Source organism: Lupinus angustifolius, chromosome LG12 (assembly GCF_001865875.1).
Source record: "Lupinus angustifolius cultivar Tanjil chromosome LG12, LupAngTanjil_v1.0, whole genome shotgun sequence".
Taxonomy (NCBI): Eukaryota; Viridiplantae; Streptophyta; class Magnoliopsida; order Fabales; family Fabaceae; genus Lupinus; species Lupinus angustifolius.
Window position 1 is genome coordinate 230580 of NC_032020.1, and position 19998 is coordinate 250577.

Below are 19998 nucleotides of genomic sequence, written 5' to 3' on the forward strand. Positions count from 1 at the left end.
ATTGCAAGTTATAGATATGTTTAAAACTTGTAAAGGCAATCCAAAGTCATTGTTATTTTCTTCATCTTGTTGTAAACTTTTTGACACAATGGTGTGTTAAGAAGGGGTAAATAGTTCACTTGAAAAGAGTATTTTCAAGGGTAGATAAATTGTGAGTGTGTAAGATGAAATTGTAATTACAACTCAAATGATTTAGTGAAAAATCTCTTGTTGGCAAAGGTACTGGAGATAACCTTCATGGATAAGAATGTGAACCATTATAAAAATTCTTTGTGTATTCTTCTTCCAATTATTCTTGTCATTTATTTTTTGTTTTACTTGGTTGAATTCTGCATAAACAATCTGCTGCACTTATACTTTGATATCATTGCAGAAAAATCAGTCATATTCTCTCAACAACTAATTTACTCATCTCCCTTCTTAGTTGACATCTTGAACTTACAAATCTTCACGACTAATTTTCCTACATCTTTAACAAAATTATTAAAATAAAAAGTAATCATTATTGTTAACTAGTACAAATATTTTTATTTATTATTTTGGTTCGTTATTAAGTACTCATTATGATAAAAAACTTCAAATGTTTTATTTAATTTTCCAATATTAAAATATTTTTATATTAATTTTTGATAAAAAATTATGGATTTTAAGAATTATTTTAAATATTTAGTTATTATTAACAATTATTTTATGTTACTTTGCTGTTTATATTTATTTGTTACATTTTTTATTACTATTAAACAAATAGAAATAAAATAAATATTATTATAAATGATATAGAGTTATAAATAAAAGTTTGAATGAACAAATGAAAGTAATAATGTAACAAAAGGTGAAAATCAATAATACGTGTGGGAAGAGATGAAAAAACAGAATTGAAGAAAAAGACCTCACAAATGAGTGGAGGTTACAGATTGCAGCAATACAATCAAAAATTAGGAATTGGCATAGATGACAAATAATCCGTGGATATGCCATATTGTTAAATATCGATAAGATTTGATATTTTCAAAGATATTAATATGATTTTGTATATCTTTATATTTATATAAGGTTAGTGTAAATATTTATACGCATTTACTATATCATGAATTATTCATTTAAATTATTTTCTTTAAGAGTCAATAATACTTAAATATGAATGATAGATGATATAATTTTAGTATATAAAACTCATACATTGTGAATGCTTATATTTTTTTTCTTTAAAATTTTATGAGGATTTATTATATTTTAAAGATGATGATTGAATTTCCTATATTTTAAAGTGTTGATAGAATATTTCTTTTCTCTCTTGTTCTAGTATATAAATTAGACAGACAAAAATTAAGTGTTCACTTTTATAATATAATATTTTGAACTAAATATCAATAAAAGTAGTTATTTTTATGATTTTTTTAAAATAATATAATATTATAATCTTATATTGATTTAATATTACTCATTGATAGCGTCAATAAAAACAAAAACTAGAGATAATCACAATTATTAATAAAAGCAAAATGGAAAATAAAAAATAAATGTTTCATAGAAAATATAAAATATCTCATAAAAAACATCAAAACTTTTTACAACGCGTCTTATGATAAGAATAAGATCAAGTACTTATTAATTTTTTCTGTGACATATTTTTATAAATTATTAAATGTTTTATTGATTATGGATTTTCCCAAAAAATATTTTCTATTTATATTATTAAATAAATAATAAATTATCATTGTTGCATATAAAGAAAATGATGTAATTCCCTTCTTTGAAACGTTTTGACAGTCCTTTCCTTTGTTTAACACTCTTTTATTCAAATCAAAAATATTATTTTACTTCAAAAATAACACCAATATACCAAGAACTTCCTTAATTACCTTTTATTACATATTACCATATATATAATAAGAGTCAAAGGACCAATGATTACACTCATAGGCATAGTAAGAAAAATTTGTTTCACATATAATATCAAATCTCCAATTGCATGTTCTCTAACACAAAGTGATTGTGATATTCAGAATGGGAACAAAGAAGGGTCTTTCACCAATTCATGTTTTGATTGGATGGTTGAGCAAAAACTCTAAGAAAGTGAACATATTATTAGTGACCTTGCTTGCACTTTTTGCTTTTGTGGCTCTAAAGTTTATTGTCAAAGATACTCATTCTTTCTTCTTAGCTTCTGAAGCAATCCATATTGCTGGGACTCTTATCCTCTTCTACAAACTCTTCACTCACAAGACATGTTCAGGTACACTTTGTATTCATGTGTTTCATGTGTTACTATTCATGTGTTTCATGTGTTACTATTCATGTGTTTCATGTGTTAGTATTCATGTGTTTCTTAACTCAATAATGGGTTTTGATGTTTTTGTTATTATTGTTAGTAATTCATGTGTTTCATATTTCTGATTACTTTGAAGTCGAATTAAATTATACTTTGTAATCACAATTTCGATCTTGATGTGATGATTTTATTAGTGTCCATGATTAGACTGTACAATTATGTCACTATCTGTTACATTTTTTCCACAAATTTTCCACCATTATGATAAATATAATTAATCGAAAATGCTACTTCAATCACAAATTAAAATAATGCTAAGGGTTGTTATTCTCTTTTGAGGGAAGAAATAATTATAACTAGGTTGGAAATTTACCTTCCCTTGAGTCCTTGATATTATCTAGTTTTGTCTAGTTAAAATAATTTTTCTTCTTTTTCTTCTTGGGTGCACCACAATGTCTAGTTAGAGGTGAGGATCTAAATCACTATCACAATGTGTACATAATTCTAATTCCTCAATAGAATAAATAATGAAGGACTATATATTTTTACCGGTAAAAAAAGTAACATAAAGTTGTAAACTAGAATCCGTTATATATTAAGATAAGATATAAAATCGATATAGAGATATACATAATTTTTGAAATTCAAGATATATAGATACTTAAAATAATTTCATAAGAAAACATCAATTTTATATAGATTGCAAAATTTGCTCATTTCTTATTAGAGAATAATGTATCTCCTTATATCAGGAGATAACTTATCTCCTCCAGCCAATAAAAATGTGACATGTGTGTTATTTTGTTTACTTTTAAAAATATTTTTATAGAAAATGATGAAACATGACACATGTCATGATTTCACTGGCAGGAGGAGATAACTTATCTCCTTATGCCAGGAGATACTCCGTTTCCTTCTTATTAATACATAATTTTATGATCACAATTTATAATAACATATGTGTGATCATAACATCAAATAAAACATAATCTTTGCCTATATCAGGATACATTGTTTCCCAAGGAATGTAATATTCTAGGGGTATGAAACACATTTTTAAAACAAATTATTTTATTTATATCTAAATCGTATCTAAAATATATTCGATAAAAGGATTTAAAAAGATACATATAAGAAACAATATTTTTATAATTTTGAATTATATGGGCTTCCATGATTGTGACATATGTGATAAAGAGATGTTATTATATTTACTTTCCCATGGAATCTTGCTCATTTTTTACTGAGAATTATAATAATAACATTTAAATACTTGAATTTTGCCATCAAGTTTTCATAGTTGTATTAATACCTTCAGACATGAATATGTTGTGAAATATATGAATTGAGATTGATCTTAACCTTTTAACCTTCAATTCTTTGTGAACTAGCCATTGTCTTGATTATTGTAAATAATACTATGAGTTGATGTGTTTTAGATGAATGATATTATACCAATATTGATCTAGTGATTTAAAGTTTCGCTAGATTTAAAAAGGTCAAAAGGTTAGGAGTTCGATTTCTAGGACTGACATTTGATTGTTGTTTTCAGGTGTATCACTGAAGACACAAGAGCTCATGGCTTCATTCCTAGTAGTTAGGTTATGTTCTAGCGTGGTCCTCACTGAGGCTAACATCCACACTGCACTAGATTTGACATCTCTATTGTCAGTATTATTGGTTATATGGATGATCAGATTCAAGTTGAAGTCATCTTATATAAAGGAGTTGGACACAATTAAACTTCGCTATGTGGTAAATAACTAAACATTATCATTTCTACTCTCTTTCTTTGGTGATTTTATAGCATAATTGATTCCTTGCTTCTATGCATTGCATGAATATAATGCACGAGTATGTAACTAAGTGGAGTCTGGGGAGGATAAATGTATATAGTTTTATACTCGTACGTGAAGAGGTTATGTTCAGGATTTGAACCTGTGACATTCAGGTCACGAGGCAAGTAACATTACCATTGCGTCGAGGCTCACATGAATTTATGTATATGACTGTACGTTTTATTTTTGTTACTGAAAAGCCTAAAGCATTGAGCTGCTTTGAGAAAGTATATATGACCTATTCCTATTGAATTCAGCCGAAAGAAAAATAGGAATAGAATTCCACCACGAATCAATCTTAGATATCACCCTAAATGCCACTAGCTTGTCAGCACAAGTATTTTCCTCTCTGAAAATATGAGAAACTATAAACTCCACTGAGTTGATTAGAACATAACATTGATTCCATAAACTCATTAACTTCCAAGGAATAGAACTTTTGCTATTGAATATGTCCACAACCATGTTTGAGTCAAACTCCAACCAAATAGCATAAAACACTTATATGAGAACGAACGCACCAGAAGTATCCCTAAAAATGCCCCCTCCTCCAGCATGATTAGGAGAGCTATTAGCTATTCCATCTGTGTTAATTTTCGTCCAACCTATTAGAGGAGTGTGTTAGATAAGGCCTCATAAGGTTATCGTAAAAAGTGGCGAACTGTCTATCCAATTGAACTACGTATTTGTATCACGTACCATGTAACTATGACTTAGACGATCCTACATAATTACAAAACATTATCCAAACTTCAAGTTTTTTCAGCATGTTTTGTTTGTTCACATTTTCTTGCATTCTATACAAATACGCTAAAACACAGTGATTACATTTATGAGTCTATGATGGCATACATGATACAAATTAAAGACATCAATAATATATATATATATATATATTCTATGAATTTTTGTTCCAGATTGTGCCTTGTGCAGTACTTGCAATTGTAGTACACCCTTCTACAGTACATTATCCAATATTTGGATTTCTTTGGTCATATTCTGTGTATTTGGAAGCAATTTCTGTTCTCCCTCAACTTCGTTATATGCAGAATGCAAAGGTTTTGATCCTCAAACTTTGTTCTAATATATATATATATATATTATCAAATCTCTATAGAGAAAATTATAATTATTATAATTATTGTTTGTTTCTAGATGATTGAACCCATGACAGGAAAATATGTATTTGCTCTTGGTCTTTCAAAACTTTTGGGATTGGCAAATTGGATTATTCAGGTTAGATTAATTTTTTTAAATGGGTTGGTTTCTTAGAACTTCTTGTTTTTCATATATTCAATTATTTTTTTAATCAATAAGGCGTTAGCTACTTGGTCTAGTAGTTTAAAGTTTCGTTAAATTTCTAATATGACTAAAAAATTAATAATTCAATTCTTATGAGTGACAATATTTGGGAGGAGCAACCATGCATCATGAAAAGTTTTAGTTATTTATCAATAGAGTAAGGGATACCCTTAATAATACTAAAAAAACATTAAATTTTTTAGAGAAATACATTGAGAAATGGAGATGGAGCCTAAATTTTTTAAGAAAAAAGGGTACAACATTTATATCAAGAACCAAAAGAATGGTTCCAAAATTTTTACACTATTTTACTTAATTCTATATATGAGATGTAAAATATTTACTTTTGTCTAAGATATTCAAGCACTAATCATCTATAAAAAAATTAAGTCCATTTATAAAGCTTTTAGAATATCCTTATGGTATAATAAGAAGACCTTTTTTAGGCAAAAGTTTTTTTTAATGACCAACACTTTTCTTTATAATCCGGAAATAATCTTTCTGCTTACGAGATAATATTGTATACATTTATCCTTCTCAAATCTCACTAAGCAAGAACATGATGCATTTGGCCACTTTTCTTTATAAGAACCTAAGTGCTCACACTCTCATAGCTCAATCAGTAGATATATCTCTTGGGGACAATAATAATTCAATTAACATGTAATTTGATTTTTTAATATTTGCAGATTTATGAATCTGGAGGGGGATACTTTTTTTTGAATGGGGGTGGCAATATGTGGTACTTGATAGGTTTTATTGCAGAGATGGTTCAATCATTTATCTTGGCAGACTTTTGTTACTATTACATTAAGAGGTAGGCCAATCTCTTCCCTCTACCGATGTAGTATCGATATAAAGATTTATATACAGTTTATATATCATCCACCATTTTATTTGTATTTGTTATGTTTAAGAATCAATAATAATCAAATATGAATAGTGGATGATATATTGACACTGTAAAAAATTCTTACATATTCTTGTATATTTGAGTATAATATTTGTTTGTATTTTTGTATATATTGTATATATTCTTACATTTTACATATTCTTACATATTCTTGTATATATTGACACCATTTTATTTGTATTTTTTCTCTTGTATATTTGAGTATAATATTTGTTTTGCATTGTTCTCTTTTCAGTTTCATGCAAGGGCAGCTTTTGAAGAAGATGCCAGTTTAAGGATATTGATTTTCTGACATATAATATGTTGCTTTAGAGTTAAGCACTTCAATTAAATTTGTTACATGCTTTTTAAACATGTAATTTTATTATAAAACCACAAGAGCTCAAGTTGGGATACTGTCAGAACTTTGGACCGAGAATAATTAAACCACAAAAAACACATGTTGGAGTACTATCGAAGTTTAGGAGCATGAATAAATATACATCAGTAAGAAAACAAGTTGGTATTCTACAGGAACATGAGAACACAAATAATAAAACTAACATGAACTCAATTTGGTTGTTGTTCAAACTTGGAAAAAAGATCAAACAACAACCAAAAATTTATGGTCGAGGTACTATTAGAACTTGGGAAGATTAACAAAAATAACGGTCAAGGCATTGTGAGAACTTGAGAATAAGGACATAGGTTTGGGTAATGCTAGAATATAGGTTAGTGTACTACCAGAATTTGGGAATAAAAAAAAAAAAATAAGAAAACACAAGTTAAGAGGTACTACTGAAACTTGAGAAGAAGAATGAACACTACGTACCAAAAACACATCTCAGGGTACAACTGAAACTTGGAAACAATAATGAAATTAACCAAGAATGTAGGTCGGGGTATTCCTGAAAATTGAAAATAATGATAACAACAACCAAGAACACAAGTCAGGCTAGTGCTACAACTTGCTTGAATGTACAAGATACATGATCTAGAAAGCATGAATATTTTAGAAGCATCTCGGGGTTATTGGACTAGAGATGGCTTTGCCAAAAGTTCTTCTTCAAAAATTTCTTTCTGGCTTTGTGTCAATTGTTGTTCGAGAGGCACTTAAACTCTACATAAACCAAAGTGCATTACACTAGAATTGATATTTAACAACGCTCATTTAACAGAGTTTATGTATTGAACGTCGTTAAATATAAGGCAGAAGAGAATTAACAGCGCTTATTGAAGAAAACACTGTTAAATGTGTTATATTTAACAACGCTTATTAAAGAAAACGTCGTTAAATGTCATACTTCATATATTTGCCAACACTTCGTCAATAAGCGTTGTTAAATGTGTTATTTTTAACAGCGCTCATTAAAGAAAGTGTTATTAAAGATCTTCGTATATTTAAGAGCACTTCTTCAATAAGCAATGTCAAACGCTTGTTTTAGTGAGCATGAATCTTTTAAAATTCAAAAACAAAACCTCACACAATAATATACATATCACTCAGTTTATTATTTCTCTTAGTTTTCTTCTTCTCCATAAGTTATATTTTTTCTCTTGTGTTTTTAGTTTCTCTCTTCAAGCAAGTTATCGATTTCTGGTTTTTCTCTTCAAGCATAAGGTAAATCGTTATCTTATTTTAGCTCATTTATTTCTCTCTTCACTAATAATGTGGTCTTTATTTGTTGTGAAGTTATACAACTATGGTGCTCTAGGTTTTTTGTTATGGTTCACTAGTTTATAAGACATGGTTTGAGTATAATGATAAATTTTCTTTCTAAATTGATGCTAATTTTGTGTTTTTTTCATAACTTTTGCAATTTGTTTAAAGATGTCATTTTTTATTTGTAATTGTAGCTTTCATTGATATTGGGAAACACAAGAACACTTTGTAAGGACTTGCACATTGGAGGAGAAAGAATGAACAATTTGTGTAAGATTTCATTACTCACATGTTATTTTATAAAATTGGAATTTGTTAAGGTTGAATGTAGCTGGAGTCGTTTGTGATTTAACAAATCTATTGTAAATGTGGTGGAGTTGGACATGCTTGTCATGTATTTGATAAAATGTCTGAGACATATACTGTCTTATTTAGAAAGTAAACATTTAACAACGCTTGTTTTACTGAGCGCTGTTAAATATCTATTTTTTACAATGCTACAAAAAATGTTGTTGAATATAACCTTATGTTGTTGAATATCAATGTGATAATATTTCCCTAAGACGTGAATCATTCCTTTTGTAGTATTTTATATAGCATAATTTTAATGCTCTAACTTTTGCTCGAGATATTCATTTAGATTTCGATTTTATATATTTTCTTTCACATTTTGAGCGAGGAACGTTTTATTTTGGTTTATTTGTATTCTTTTATCCTTTCGGTTAAATAGGGGATGGTATATGAATTATGTTGAAGAATATGTTCTTTTATTTAATAATTAGATCATTTCGGAATGGCATATACATCACACATTCTGGATCAAGTAAAGACTTTGGGGTTTCATCAAGCTACTGCTACATCCATTTCATTAGGGATTGATGATCTTTTAACAATCCCTTCTAAGGGATGGCTAGTCAAAGATGCTGAACAACAAGGTTTGATTTTGGAAAAACATCATCATTATGGTAATGTACATGCGACCCCAAGAAGTTGCGGGTTTTTTCCTACCAATTGGGGCCCTCCCTTCACCACCCACATGGGGATGGTCTACAGAGTTCATAACTACTCCTCTTACAACAGGACGCTTACCTAGCCAACATTTAGATCCGGATCAACCCAAACTTTTCTGGTTTACCCCAACATTCCCCACTTGTCCGACTATTGCTGAGCAGTTTTTGGATATCAAACGGACCTCCCCATAAGGTAATTTTAATGTGGCCGATTTCCCCTCTTTTACAATCAGTTTCACTGCAGCGCCTGCTGTGTCAGTAAAATGGTTACAAAATACCTTCGTGGGGCTGTTGATACTTTGTAGATCATTCTGAAATAATCTCCTATCATATATGTGGGCTAAAATGGGTGACTAAAGATAACTTATTAATATTTAAAAATTATCATGAAGCCTTGTGTTATTAGAAATTTTTTATGTAGATATCATCAGTTACACGAATTTGAAAGAGGAAAATGGAAATTTAGCTCTCTTACAAATGATTTGGAGTCAGCATTATATTTTTTTTGCAGACAAAACACAGAAAACCTTTTTTTTTGCAAATTTGAGAGTGTGTTGGTCATTAAAGTAGTTCTAAGCTTATGATTCTAGTACTGATTAAGGATGATGTTAATATATCATCCGCCCATATTAAAATGATATCCTCACAAATTGTATTGACTAATTTATACCTTAAATTTGTTTGGTTATTCCTATTAATTAATTATTTATGAATAGCAGAAAAATTTTTTTTTGCTAGACATAGAGTTTTATACCTTTAATTTCTTTGATTATTTCTTTTAATAACACACATACTTCTTTTGCACCTAAAAAGAGTTTATATTGTTCCAATATATCCTTATATACAATATGGAAATAAGACTTACATAATTTAGCATAGAAAATTATTTTGATTAATTTAGTGTATTTTAATTGTTTTAAATAACATAAGCGACATATCAAGATTGTTAATGTTGAAAGGACGAGTTAAAGAAAAAAAAGTGAATAAAAAACAGAATGGAAGAAAAGAACCTGACAAATGAGTGTGGGATATGATACAGATTCCAACAACAATAAAAATACAAACCTAGAGACAATACTGATGGAATTATGGAAAACTAGGTTCTTTTGTATTTTCTCGTGTTTATATTAGGGACCATGAGGGTTATAGTTAAATATTGATAGGATTTGATATTTTCAAAAGATATTGTTATGATTTGGTATATGTTGAATTCATTTGAATTACTTTTTTGAACAGTCAATCAACGATACTTAAATATTAATGATGGATAATACAGTGATAATATATAAAAATCATATAGTGTCAATGTTTATATTATACTATTTTAAATTGATAAATATTCTATTTTCTATCTTGTTCTAGTATATAAATTAGACGGACAAAACTAAGTATTCACATTTATTATAAGACATTTTTAACTAAATTAAAAAATATCTAGTTATTTTTCTGATCTTTTAAAATAATATAATATTATAATCTTATGTTGATTTAATATTGATCATTAAATGATAGTGTCAATAACAACAAAAAATAGAGATAATCACAACTTGTAATAAGAGCAAAATACAAAATACAAAATAAATGTTTAGTAGAAAATATAAAATATCTTGTTAAAAGACCGTCAAAACATTTTATATTTTATGAGAAGGACAAGATCTATTCATTATTAATTATTTTCTATCACATATTTTCATAAATCATTCAATGTTTTATTAAATATAATAATAAATTAACAAATATTCATTGTGGCATATAAACAAAATGATGTAACTCCATTCTTCTAAAAGTTTTGGCAATCCTTTCCTTTGTTTACCACACTTTTATTCAAAACAAAATATTATTTTACACTTTTATTCAAAACAAAATATTATTTTACACTTTTATTCAAAACAAAATATTATTTTACACTTTTATTCAAAACAAAATATTATTTTACACTTTTATTCAAAACAAAATATTATTTTACACTTTTATTCAAAACAAAATATTATTTTACACTTTTATTCAAAACAAAATATTATTTTACACTTTTATTCAAAACAAAATATTATTTTACACTTTTATTCAAAACAAAATATTATTTTACATTTTATACTTTTTCAAAACAAAATAAAACCAATATACCAAAAACTTCCTTAATTAACTTTTTTTACATTTTACCATATATCATAAGAGTCAAAGGACCAATGGTCCCATTCATAGGCATAGTAAGAAAATTTTGTTTGACATATAATATAAAATCTCCCATTGCATGTTCTCTAAGACAAAGTGATTGTGGTATTGACAATGGGAACAAAGAAGGGTCTTTCACCAATTCATGTTTTGATTGGATGGTTGAGCAAAAACCCTAAGAAAGTGAACATATTATTAGTGATTTTACTTGCACTTTTTGCTTTGGTGGCTCTAAAGTTTATTATCAAAGATACTCATTCTTTCTTCTTAGCTTCTGAAGCAATCCATATTGCTGGGACTCTTATCCTCTTCTACAAGCTTTTCACTCACAAGACATGTTCTGGTACATTTCTTTTTAACTCAATAATTGGTTTTGATGTTTTTGTTGTTGTTGTTAGGATTCATGTTTTTCAATTTCTGATTACTTTGAAAAATCAAATTAAATTACACTATTTAATTGCAATTTCCAATGTATCACAATGTAGAGGATGGTGATATAAATCACCATTTAAGTGTATCACAATGTGTCCTTAATTCTAATTCATGGATATAATCAATAATGAAGGATTATATTTCTTTTGCAGTAAAAAAGGTTTATAAACTCGAATCCATTATATATTAAGATGGGATATGAAATTGATATGGAGATATACATAATTTTGAAATTCATGATATGATATGATACTTTAAAATAGTTTTACAAGAAAAACTTCAATTTTATATAATTGCAAATATTTGTTCATTTCTTATTAATACATAATTTTATGATCATAACATCAAATAAAACATAATTTTATCTATATTCTAGGGGTGTGATAAAGAGATGTTATTATATTTATTTCCCCAATCTTGCTATTTTTCATTGAGCATTACAATAATTACATCTAAATACCTCAATTTGCCACCAAGTTTTCATAGTTTTATTAATACCTTCACACATGAATATGTTGAAATATATGAATTGAGATTGATCTTTATTTTTACCTTTTAACCTTCATTACTTTACCAACTAGCCCTTGTCTTGAATATTGCAGATATTACTTTATTAATATTATTATAGTACAGAGTCTAAAATCAACCTGAAATTAATATGTTGATAGTGTAAGTGTTTTTACACTGTCAGCAAATCATTCACCATTGATTTGTTAACTACCGTTGACTTTCAAACAAAAGTAATACAAATTAAAGATGAATAATGTATTGATAGTATAAAAAACATTACACTATCAGTGCACACATTTTAAACTCAATCAACATTTGATTGTTGTTTTCAGGTGTATCACTGAATACACAAGAGCTCATGGCTTCATTCCTAGTAGTTAGGTTATGTTGTGGCGTGGTCCTCAGTGACCCTAACATCCACACTGTACTAGATTTGACATCTCTATTGTCAGTATTATTGGTTATATGGATGATCAGATTCAAGTTGAAGTCATCTTATATAAAGGAATTGGACACCATTAAACTTCGCTATGTGGTAAATAACTAAACATTATCATTTCTACACTTTTTGTTTTGTGATCTTAGAGCATAAAATTGATTCCTTGCTTCTATGCATTGCATGAATATAACAACATGGATGGATCTGTTATCCCAAATCATGTCTTATATATTGTTTCGTCCAATAATAATGAAGCAAAAACAGCAACAGTAATCAATGTTTAAAGTTTTTAATTAACGTAACCTGTTTTCATCAACGCAAGACACTGTATGAGATAAGATTTGAGACAATAGATCTCTCTTAGTAGAGTCTGAGGAGAGTAAATGTGTATAGTCTTATTCTCACAAGCAAATCAGCTGTTTTCATGATTTGAACATATGACCTTCAAGTCACGAGATAAACAACCTTCCATAGATTAACATAAGACTAGTATCATCATCAGAATTCATAGATTTCTATAAGACTAATATCATCATCAAAATTCATAGATTAACAATTTTTTTTAGGAGAAATTGTAGTTTTGTTGTGGAAGTTCCTGAAATATGCATAAAACAATCTGCCTCTTGTTTTGCATTATTTCTTCCACAAGAACCTTCTATTATGCCATTGCTAGCAATTTGTTCAGTTACTTACTCGGAGGAGTTCTAAAACCCTAGAGTTAACAGAAAATTTAAGTTGTTGTTGTTAATCTCTTGATGATGAAAATTTTGAAAAAGCCAAAAGCATTATCTGATTTTAAGGGAATGCATAAATTTGAGAATATATAGCAAATCAAACAATACATAGTGCATACCAATTTACTGTACCACATACCCAATTCGTCATATATAAGATCTCATAAAATTAACGTAAAAAGTGACGAACTACCTACCCAATTGAATTACGTATCTATATTGGGTACCATGTAACTATGACTTAGACTATCTTACACAACTACAAACATTATCCAAACTTCAAGTTTTTTCAGCATGTTTTGTTCAATATCTATGGTGGCATAAATGATACAAATTAAATACATCAATAACATATATATATATATATATATATCCTATGAATTTTTGTTCCAGTTTGTGGCTTGTGCACTCCTTGCATTTCTAGCACACCCTTTTACAATGCATTTTCGGATATTTGGATTTCTTTGGTCATTTGCTGTGTATTTGGAAGCAATATCTGTTCTCCCTCAACTTCGATATATGCAGAATGCAAAGGTTTTGATCCTCAAACTTTGTTCTAATATATATATATATATATTATCAAATCTCTATAGAGAAAATTATAATTATTATAATTATTGTTTGTTTCTAGATGATTGAACCCATGACAGGAAAATATGTATTTGCTCTTGGTCTTTCAAAATTCTTGGGATTGGCAAATTGGATTATTCAGGTGAGATTATTTTTTAAATTGTTTTATTTCTTAGAACTTCTTTTTTTTTCTTCATATATTAAATTTTAGGGAAACACATTGCTAAATGGAAATGGAGCTTAAATTTTTTTATCAAGAACCAAAAGAATTGTTCCAATTTTATACATTGTTTTAGTTAATTTCTGTATATGAGAGTGGTAAAAAAAATCTTATGAGTTTTCGGAGTAACTTTGGTTAAGGAAGATTTTTTTCCTTTTTCCTTAACCTTACAAAAGTATTTTCATAATTTGTTTTCTCTCAGTGACCTTACATTGAAAACTAAATTTGTATGTTATGGAAGAAGAAGAAGAAGAAAAAAAGATGTGTATGTTAAAATGTTGCATGTAGAACTTTTACCCCTAAATTCAAACTATAGGGTGGATGTTGAAGTTCTTTCACAAACCTTTTTTAGCACTTTGTGGTGCCTTATCAGAAAATATTCCACCACTTTTTATGTGTACTCCTTCAATTATCATAGCATTCTTAATGATAGAACCAATGTTGTGAGAAGCAAACCGAATCGAGTGGTCTAACCGGTTTGACTTTTCACCAGATTTGAAAATGGGTTTTGTTTGTAGTCTTAATCAAATGATAAATTAGACTGCTTTGAATCATATTATTTGAAAATGGTTCTTGTTGTGATGTTACATGCTTCTTATTTCTCCTATATTTTCTAAATGAGAAAGGTTTAGGATATTGTCGTTGCATTTGAGTGTATATATAACATTTTTGCACTTTAAACTTTGCTTAAGTATAGAAAACTTTGAAGTCCATTTATAAGGCATTTACAACATCCTTCCTGTATAATAAGAACACATTTTTAAGGCAAAGTTTTTTATTATGACTGTAACACTCCGGTTCTAACATACAACCTTTTAAACTCATGAATATGCTGAGCGTATCATACACTAGATTAAATATTCTTGTAGTATTTTATTCCTCATAAAGGGGAGCCTTCTGCGACTGGAGGTTGTGACCTCGGGAATAAATAGTCATTATACAACTAAATCGTTATCATTAAGCGTATCACCTACTAGCTTAAATACCTCATATAGTATATTATTCCCCACAAAGGGGAGCCTTCCGCGACTCGAGCCCGTGACCTCAGAGATAAACAGTCACTATACAACTGAGTGGTTATCATTAAGCGTATCACTTACCAGCTTAAATACCTCATGTAGTATTTTATTCCCAACAAAGGGGAGCCTTCCGCCATCGAACCCGTGACCTCAAGGATAAATAGTCACTATACAACTAAGTCGCTACCATTAAGCTACAATAGTGACTATTTATCCCCAAGGTCACGGGTTCGAATCGCAAAAGGCTCCCCTTCGTGAGGAATAAAATACTGCAATAGTATTTAAGCCAGTGGCTGATACACTCAGTATATTCATATCAGAAGAACTAAGATATTATAATGACCTACACTTTTCTTTATAACTTATAAACAAACTTTCCACTACTGAAATCAGATTACATATATTTATCATCCTCATATCTTATTAAGCATAACCTCGTGCATTAAATAGCCGCTTTTCTTTATAAGCACTCCTACTTTCATGGCTCAATCAATATATATATCTCTTGATTTCTAATCATTTGCAGATTTATGAGACTCGAGGGCATTACTTTTTTTGGGATGAGGGTGGCTATTTCTGGTACGTCACAGGTTTTATTGCAGAGATGGTTCAATCATTTATCTTAGCAGACTTTTGTTACTATTACATTAAGAGGTAGGTCAATCTCTTCCTTCTATCGATGTATTATCAATGTAAAGATTTATACATAATTAATATATAATCCATTATTTTGTTTGTATTAGTTATATTTATGAGTTGATAATGATTAAATATAAATAATGGATAATACATTATCGGTGTAAAAAATTCTTAGATTATCTTTATATACATTTATTTTTCTCTTGTATATTTGAGTATAATATTTGTTTTGCATGGTTCTCTTTTTCAGTTTCATGCAAGGGCAGCTTTTGAAGAAGATGCCTGTTTAAGGATCTTGATTTTCTCACATATAATATGTTGATTCAGAGTTAAGCACTTCAATTAAATTTGTTAGATGCTTATTCTATGCATTAGAAAGAATGAAGGTTATAAGCATGTAATTTTATTACATCACTTTAATGAGGATACATTTCAAACTTATATATAATGTGATACTTAAATCTGTATTTCTCTTAACTTCCCTATTTTAGCTATTTTTTTATATTTGTCCTAATATTTTGATATTTGTAGTTTGAGAGTAAAGTATATTCTCATATTAATATATGAGTTATCTCATCTAGCACTAAAATCATGACATAATATCATATTTAATCATTTTTTACAAAATATTTCAAAAAACAAAAAAATAGTATACATATCATAACTTTAGTGGTTAAAGGAGATAATTTATTCTCTTATATTTTTTATTGGATCATTGGAGTTAATGTAAAATTTATTTATAGTGATAATGCATGTGAATCAAAATTATTTATTTACATTCTTCATTAGTTATGAATTCTTTTTAAAAATAAAAATGAAAAATCTGGTATCAGCCAACATTTGTTTCTAGAATTGTGATATATTGACAATATGTGTTAAATTAAACACATACACCCAATCATACTCATTCATTTTAATAAGATTTAAAGGCTGTATAAAATTATTAAAAGAAACCATGTGAGCAACTCTATTTCATACAAGTATCTTTATCACTAATAAGAAATGTTAACATAGTTAAAAATAAATTGACTTATGTTAAAAAATAAGTTCAAACTTTGAATGTGGTAACTATTTCTAATTAATAGTGGAAAAAATTTCTTTCCTCAATCCCACCCTTCTTGCCCTCATCCTTTGACAAGTATCTTTATCACTTTACATTGTCATTACTCAATATTTTCCACATTCCCAAAATCACTTTTCTTACAATGTTAACAAGCACACCATGTTGATGGCAGAGATAAAGAATAAATAAAAATAATCTCAAAGATGTCATAATATTGTATCACAAATCATTAATCTCTAAATCTATTGTTATATATGTAACATTCCCTTTATTACAGTCAGAAGATATTGCATGAGAAGTAGATATGCAAACATCAATGTTAATATAAAAGAACTCCCAAAAAGAATTTCATATCCTCCCTATTATTGTGCTTTCCCTCATTTTCCAATGATAAAGTTTATTTTCCTATTAAAATAATGACAAACCATAGTGTAGATTTCTAGAGTATAAATAAAGCAAGGATGCATCTAGAAATACACAAGGAAACAAGACTGTAATTGAATACTATAATGTATTAGTTGCACTATGCCAAGAAATAGATGTTCCTAGATCTTCTTCAAGAAACGTAGTGCAATCAAAAGTTTCCCTATCCAGTGATTCAGATTCCGATGTTATGCTTTGGCACAAACGTTTATGTTACCCCAGCTTCAATTATCTCAAATTATTGTATCCCAAGTTGTTTATCAATAAAAATGTTTCTTCTTTCCAATGTGAAAACTGCATTATTGTAAAACAACCTAGAAATTGTCATCCTCAACACTCACATAAAAATTCAAAACCCTTCCTCCTCATTCATAGTGACATTTGGGGGTATGCTCGTGTGTCTAACCTTACTGGAACAAGGCGGTTCATTACCTTTATTGATGACCACACACAAATATGTTGGACCTATCTTATGAAAGAAAAATCTGAGGCATGCACCATCTTTAAACAATTTCACAACTTTGTGAAAAACATGTTTCAGTCCACTATTCAGATTTTTTGAACTAGCAACTTCAAGGAATATTTTTCTCAAAAACTTACAAATTATCGTATTGAACATGGCATATTCCACCAAATTACATGTGTGTACACTCCTCAACAAAACGGGATCGCCGAAAGAAAAAACTGCCATATTCTTGAAATTGTCTGCTCTATAATGTTTGCAAGTAAACATTCCATTTGGGGTGAGGTTGTTTTAACCTCTACATATCTTATAAATAGGCTTCCATCTAGAATTCTTAATTTTCAGACCTCATTGAGTAAGAGAGAAGAAAGAAGAGGAAGAGAAGAGGAAGAGAAGAAATAAGGGGGAGAGAAAGAGAGACGGAGTGAATATGAAACAGAGAAATCAATTCTCTGAAATCTCATTAATGAAAGTTAGTTACAACGGATAGGGATAATGATCTTTATAGAGGCATCCCCAAGATAGCTTGCACAGCAAGCTTATCTAACCTCTAACTAACTCTTGCACAAACTAACTAACTTTCTAACTTCTTATTACACTTTGTACTATACTCTAATATACCCCCCCCCCCTGAAATGAGGGTCCTGATCCAAGTTGAAGTGGATTTTGACTTGTCAGGATTATATATTGTAGTAGTCTTTGACTTGTGATTGATTTCTGAGAGCAACAAAGTTAGTATTGGAAAGAGGCTTTCTTAGAATGTCTGTTGTCTGAAATTCTGAGGGTACATGTTTAACACTGAGAGTTTTATTCTTTATTTTGTCTCTAACAAAATAGAAATCTAACTCAATATGCTTGGTCCTATTGTGTATAACAGGATTATGTGACATAGCAACTGTATTGAGATTGTCACAAAATATAGTGGGAGGATTACGTGAGAACTTTAGCTCGCTTAGGAGAAATTCTATCCACATCAGCTCCTGAGAAGCTGGAGCTAGACTTTTGTATTTTGCTTCAGTGGTGGACCTTGAGATAGTATGTTGTTTCTTGGACCACCAAGTGACAAGATTGGGTCCTAGGAATGGGCAACTAGAGAAAAGGAATATGCCACATAAACTATTTGGGTTAAGATAAGGTTTTCACGCCCCGTTCATGGTAGCAGCCTCAATGAGCTAAGAAAGTGGCCACGATGGGCCATAGGTCGTAATTTATGGGACACAAACATACTGCAACGACAATGTACCACAGCCAAGGGGCACAACAGTGCAGCTATCGAACATGGTTGACCATATAGTTCTTTGTATAAAAACAAATTTCAATGACACGGAGAGAAGAAAAAGAAACATATTAGTAGGATATGGAATCCTTGTTAAAAAGGGCAAAACACAAAACAAAACAGAAATAAATAGTAGTGTAGCAAAGCTACCTAATCCCTCTATGATATCCTTGTGCTTTACATCAAATAGAACCTAAACTCCTAATCTTATCTTAAAGATACAAAAGCTATGCTACAACCATACGCATCCAATTGTGCATAGGTTGCATGTTACCAAAAGACTACACTTATTATATTATTTTTAAATTTATACATTGTGTTTATATGGGTGTGATGTGCTAATTTAATTCTAAATTGACGGTCATTTCCATTTGGAGTAAAACTTTTGCCATTTGGGTGAGTGCACAGAGTCTTGAGAAAGTATTTTTTTAGTTTATTTTTTTAAAGTGTTGCAAGTTTCAGAAGGAATAGAAAGGGAAAGTTTTTGGTTGTGTCAAGTATGTTAGCATGCGGTATAATTTGCTTGATCAGAGTGACTTTAAGGAAGAAATATCGGTCCTTGTTCTTCTGATCTTCTCTAAGGATACCTAGTTCTCTATTGTTGGTGGCGGTGCACAGCACATTGTTATCTTTCGTAGTATTCTGGTTATATAAAATTAATGACTTCATTTCAACATGCAAGGGTATTGTAAAAACAACCATGTTAATGATTTCCCATGTCCATTTCAAGTTTTTTACTTCCATTACAAAAGATATCTTATACTGTTCTTTATCACTCCTCTTTCTAGTATAAGTTCATCTTCATTCAGAAGAGAATGGCTAATTGGCTGTAACAATATATATGTGAATTCTCTTGTTATTTTTGAATTAGTGCAACGGTTTATTTTGGGCACAACAAAACACTACTATGTGGATCAAGGCATAGACTCGTGTGTGGTTTTAAATTGTTGTTGCAGTCCTATTGCATTTACGCAAATACGGGAAATGCAAATGTTGTGGCCTCAAGTGTGGTTGTGTTGCGGTTCTGAAAACTATCAAAACCGCAATGTATTGGGATCTCC

The 19998-nt window shown here is 29.3% G+C and overlaps 2 protein-coding genes across 2 annotated transcripts; both read left to right on the forward strand.

Annotated features, from left to right (window-relative positions):
* Positions 1945 to 6616, forward strand: LOC109361710 (ER lumen protein-retaining receptor-like). The gene is made up of 6 exons (XM_019607240.1): positions 1945 to 2236; positions 3825 to 4027; positions 5028 to 5168; positions 5266 to 5346; positions 6102 to 6229; positions 6561 to 6616. Exons 1-6 carry the CDS (start codon positions 2008 to 2010, stop codon positions 6598 to 6600), a joined length of 822 nt encoding a protein of 273 aa, XP_019462785.1. The 5' UTR covers positions 1945 to 2007; the 3' UTR covers positions 6601 to 6616.
* Positions 11213 to 16148, forward strand: LOC109361711 (ER lumen protein-retaining receptor-like). The gene is made up of 6 exons (XM_019607241.1): positions 11213 to 11492; positions 12424 to 12626; positions 13658 to 13798; positions 13896 to 13976; positions 15600 to 15727; positions 15963 to 16148. Exons 1-6 carry the CDS (start codon positions 11264 to 11266, stop codon positions 16000 to 16002), a joined length of 822 nt encoding a protein of 273 aa, XP_019462786.1. The 5' UTR covers positions 11213 to 11263; the 3' UTR covers positions 16003 to 16148.

Bases quoted from the DNA above. Each gene is read 5' to 3' on its own strand.
- LOC109361711 (XM_019607241.1), top strand. From the start codon at position 11,264: ATGGGAACAAAGAAGGGTCTTTCACCAATTCATGTTTTGATTGGATGG. The intron at 11,493-12,423 runs GTACATTTCTTT...TGTTGTTTTCAG, and splicing joins CACTCACAAGACATGTTCTG to GTGTATCACTGAATACACAA. The intron at 15,728-15,962 runs GTAGGTCAATCT...TCTCTTTTTCAG, and splicing joins TGTTACTATTACATTAAGAG to TTTCATGCAAGGGCAGCTTT.
- LOC109361710 (XM_019607240.1), top strand. From the start codon at position 2,008: ATGGGAACAAAGAAGGGTCTTTCACCAATTCATGTTTTGATTGGATGG. The intron at 4,028-5,027 runs GTAAATAACTAA...TTTTTGTTCCAG, and splicing joins CAATTAAACTTCGCTATGTG to ATTGTGCCTTGTGCAGTACT. The intron at 5,347-6,101 runs GTTAGATTAATT...TAATATTTGCAG, and splicing joins TGGCAAATTGGATTATTCAG to ATTTATGAATCTGGAGGGGG.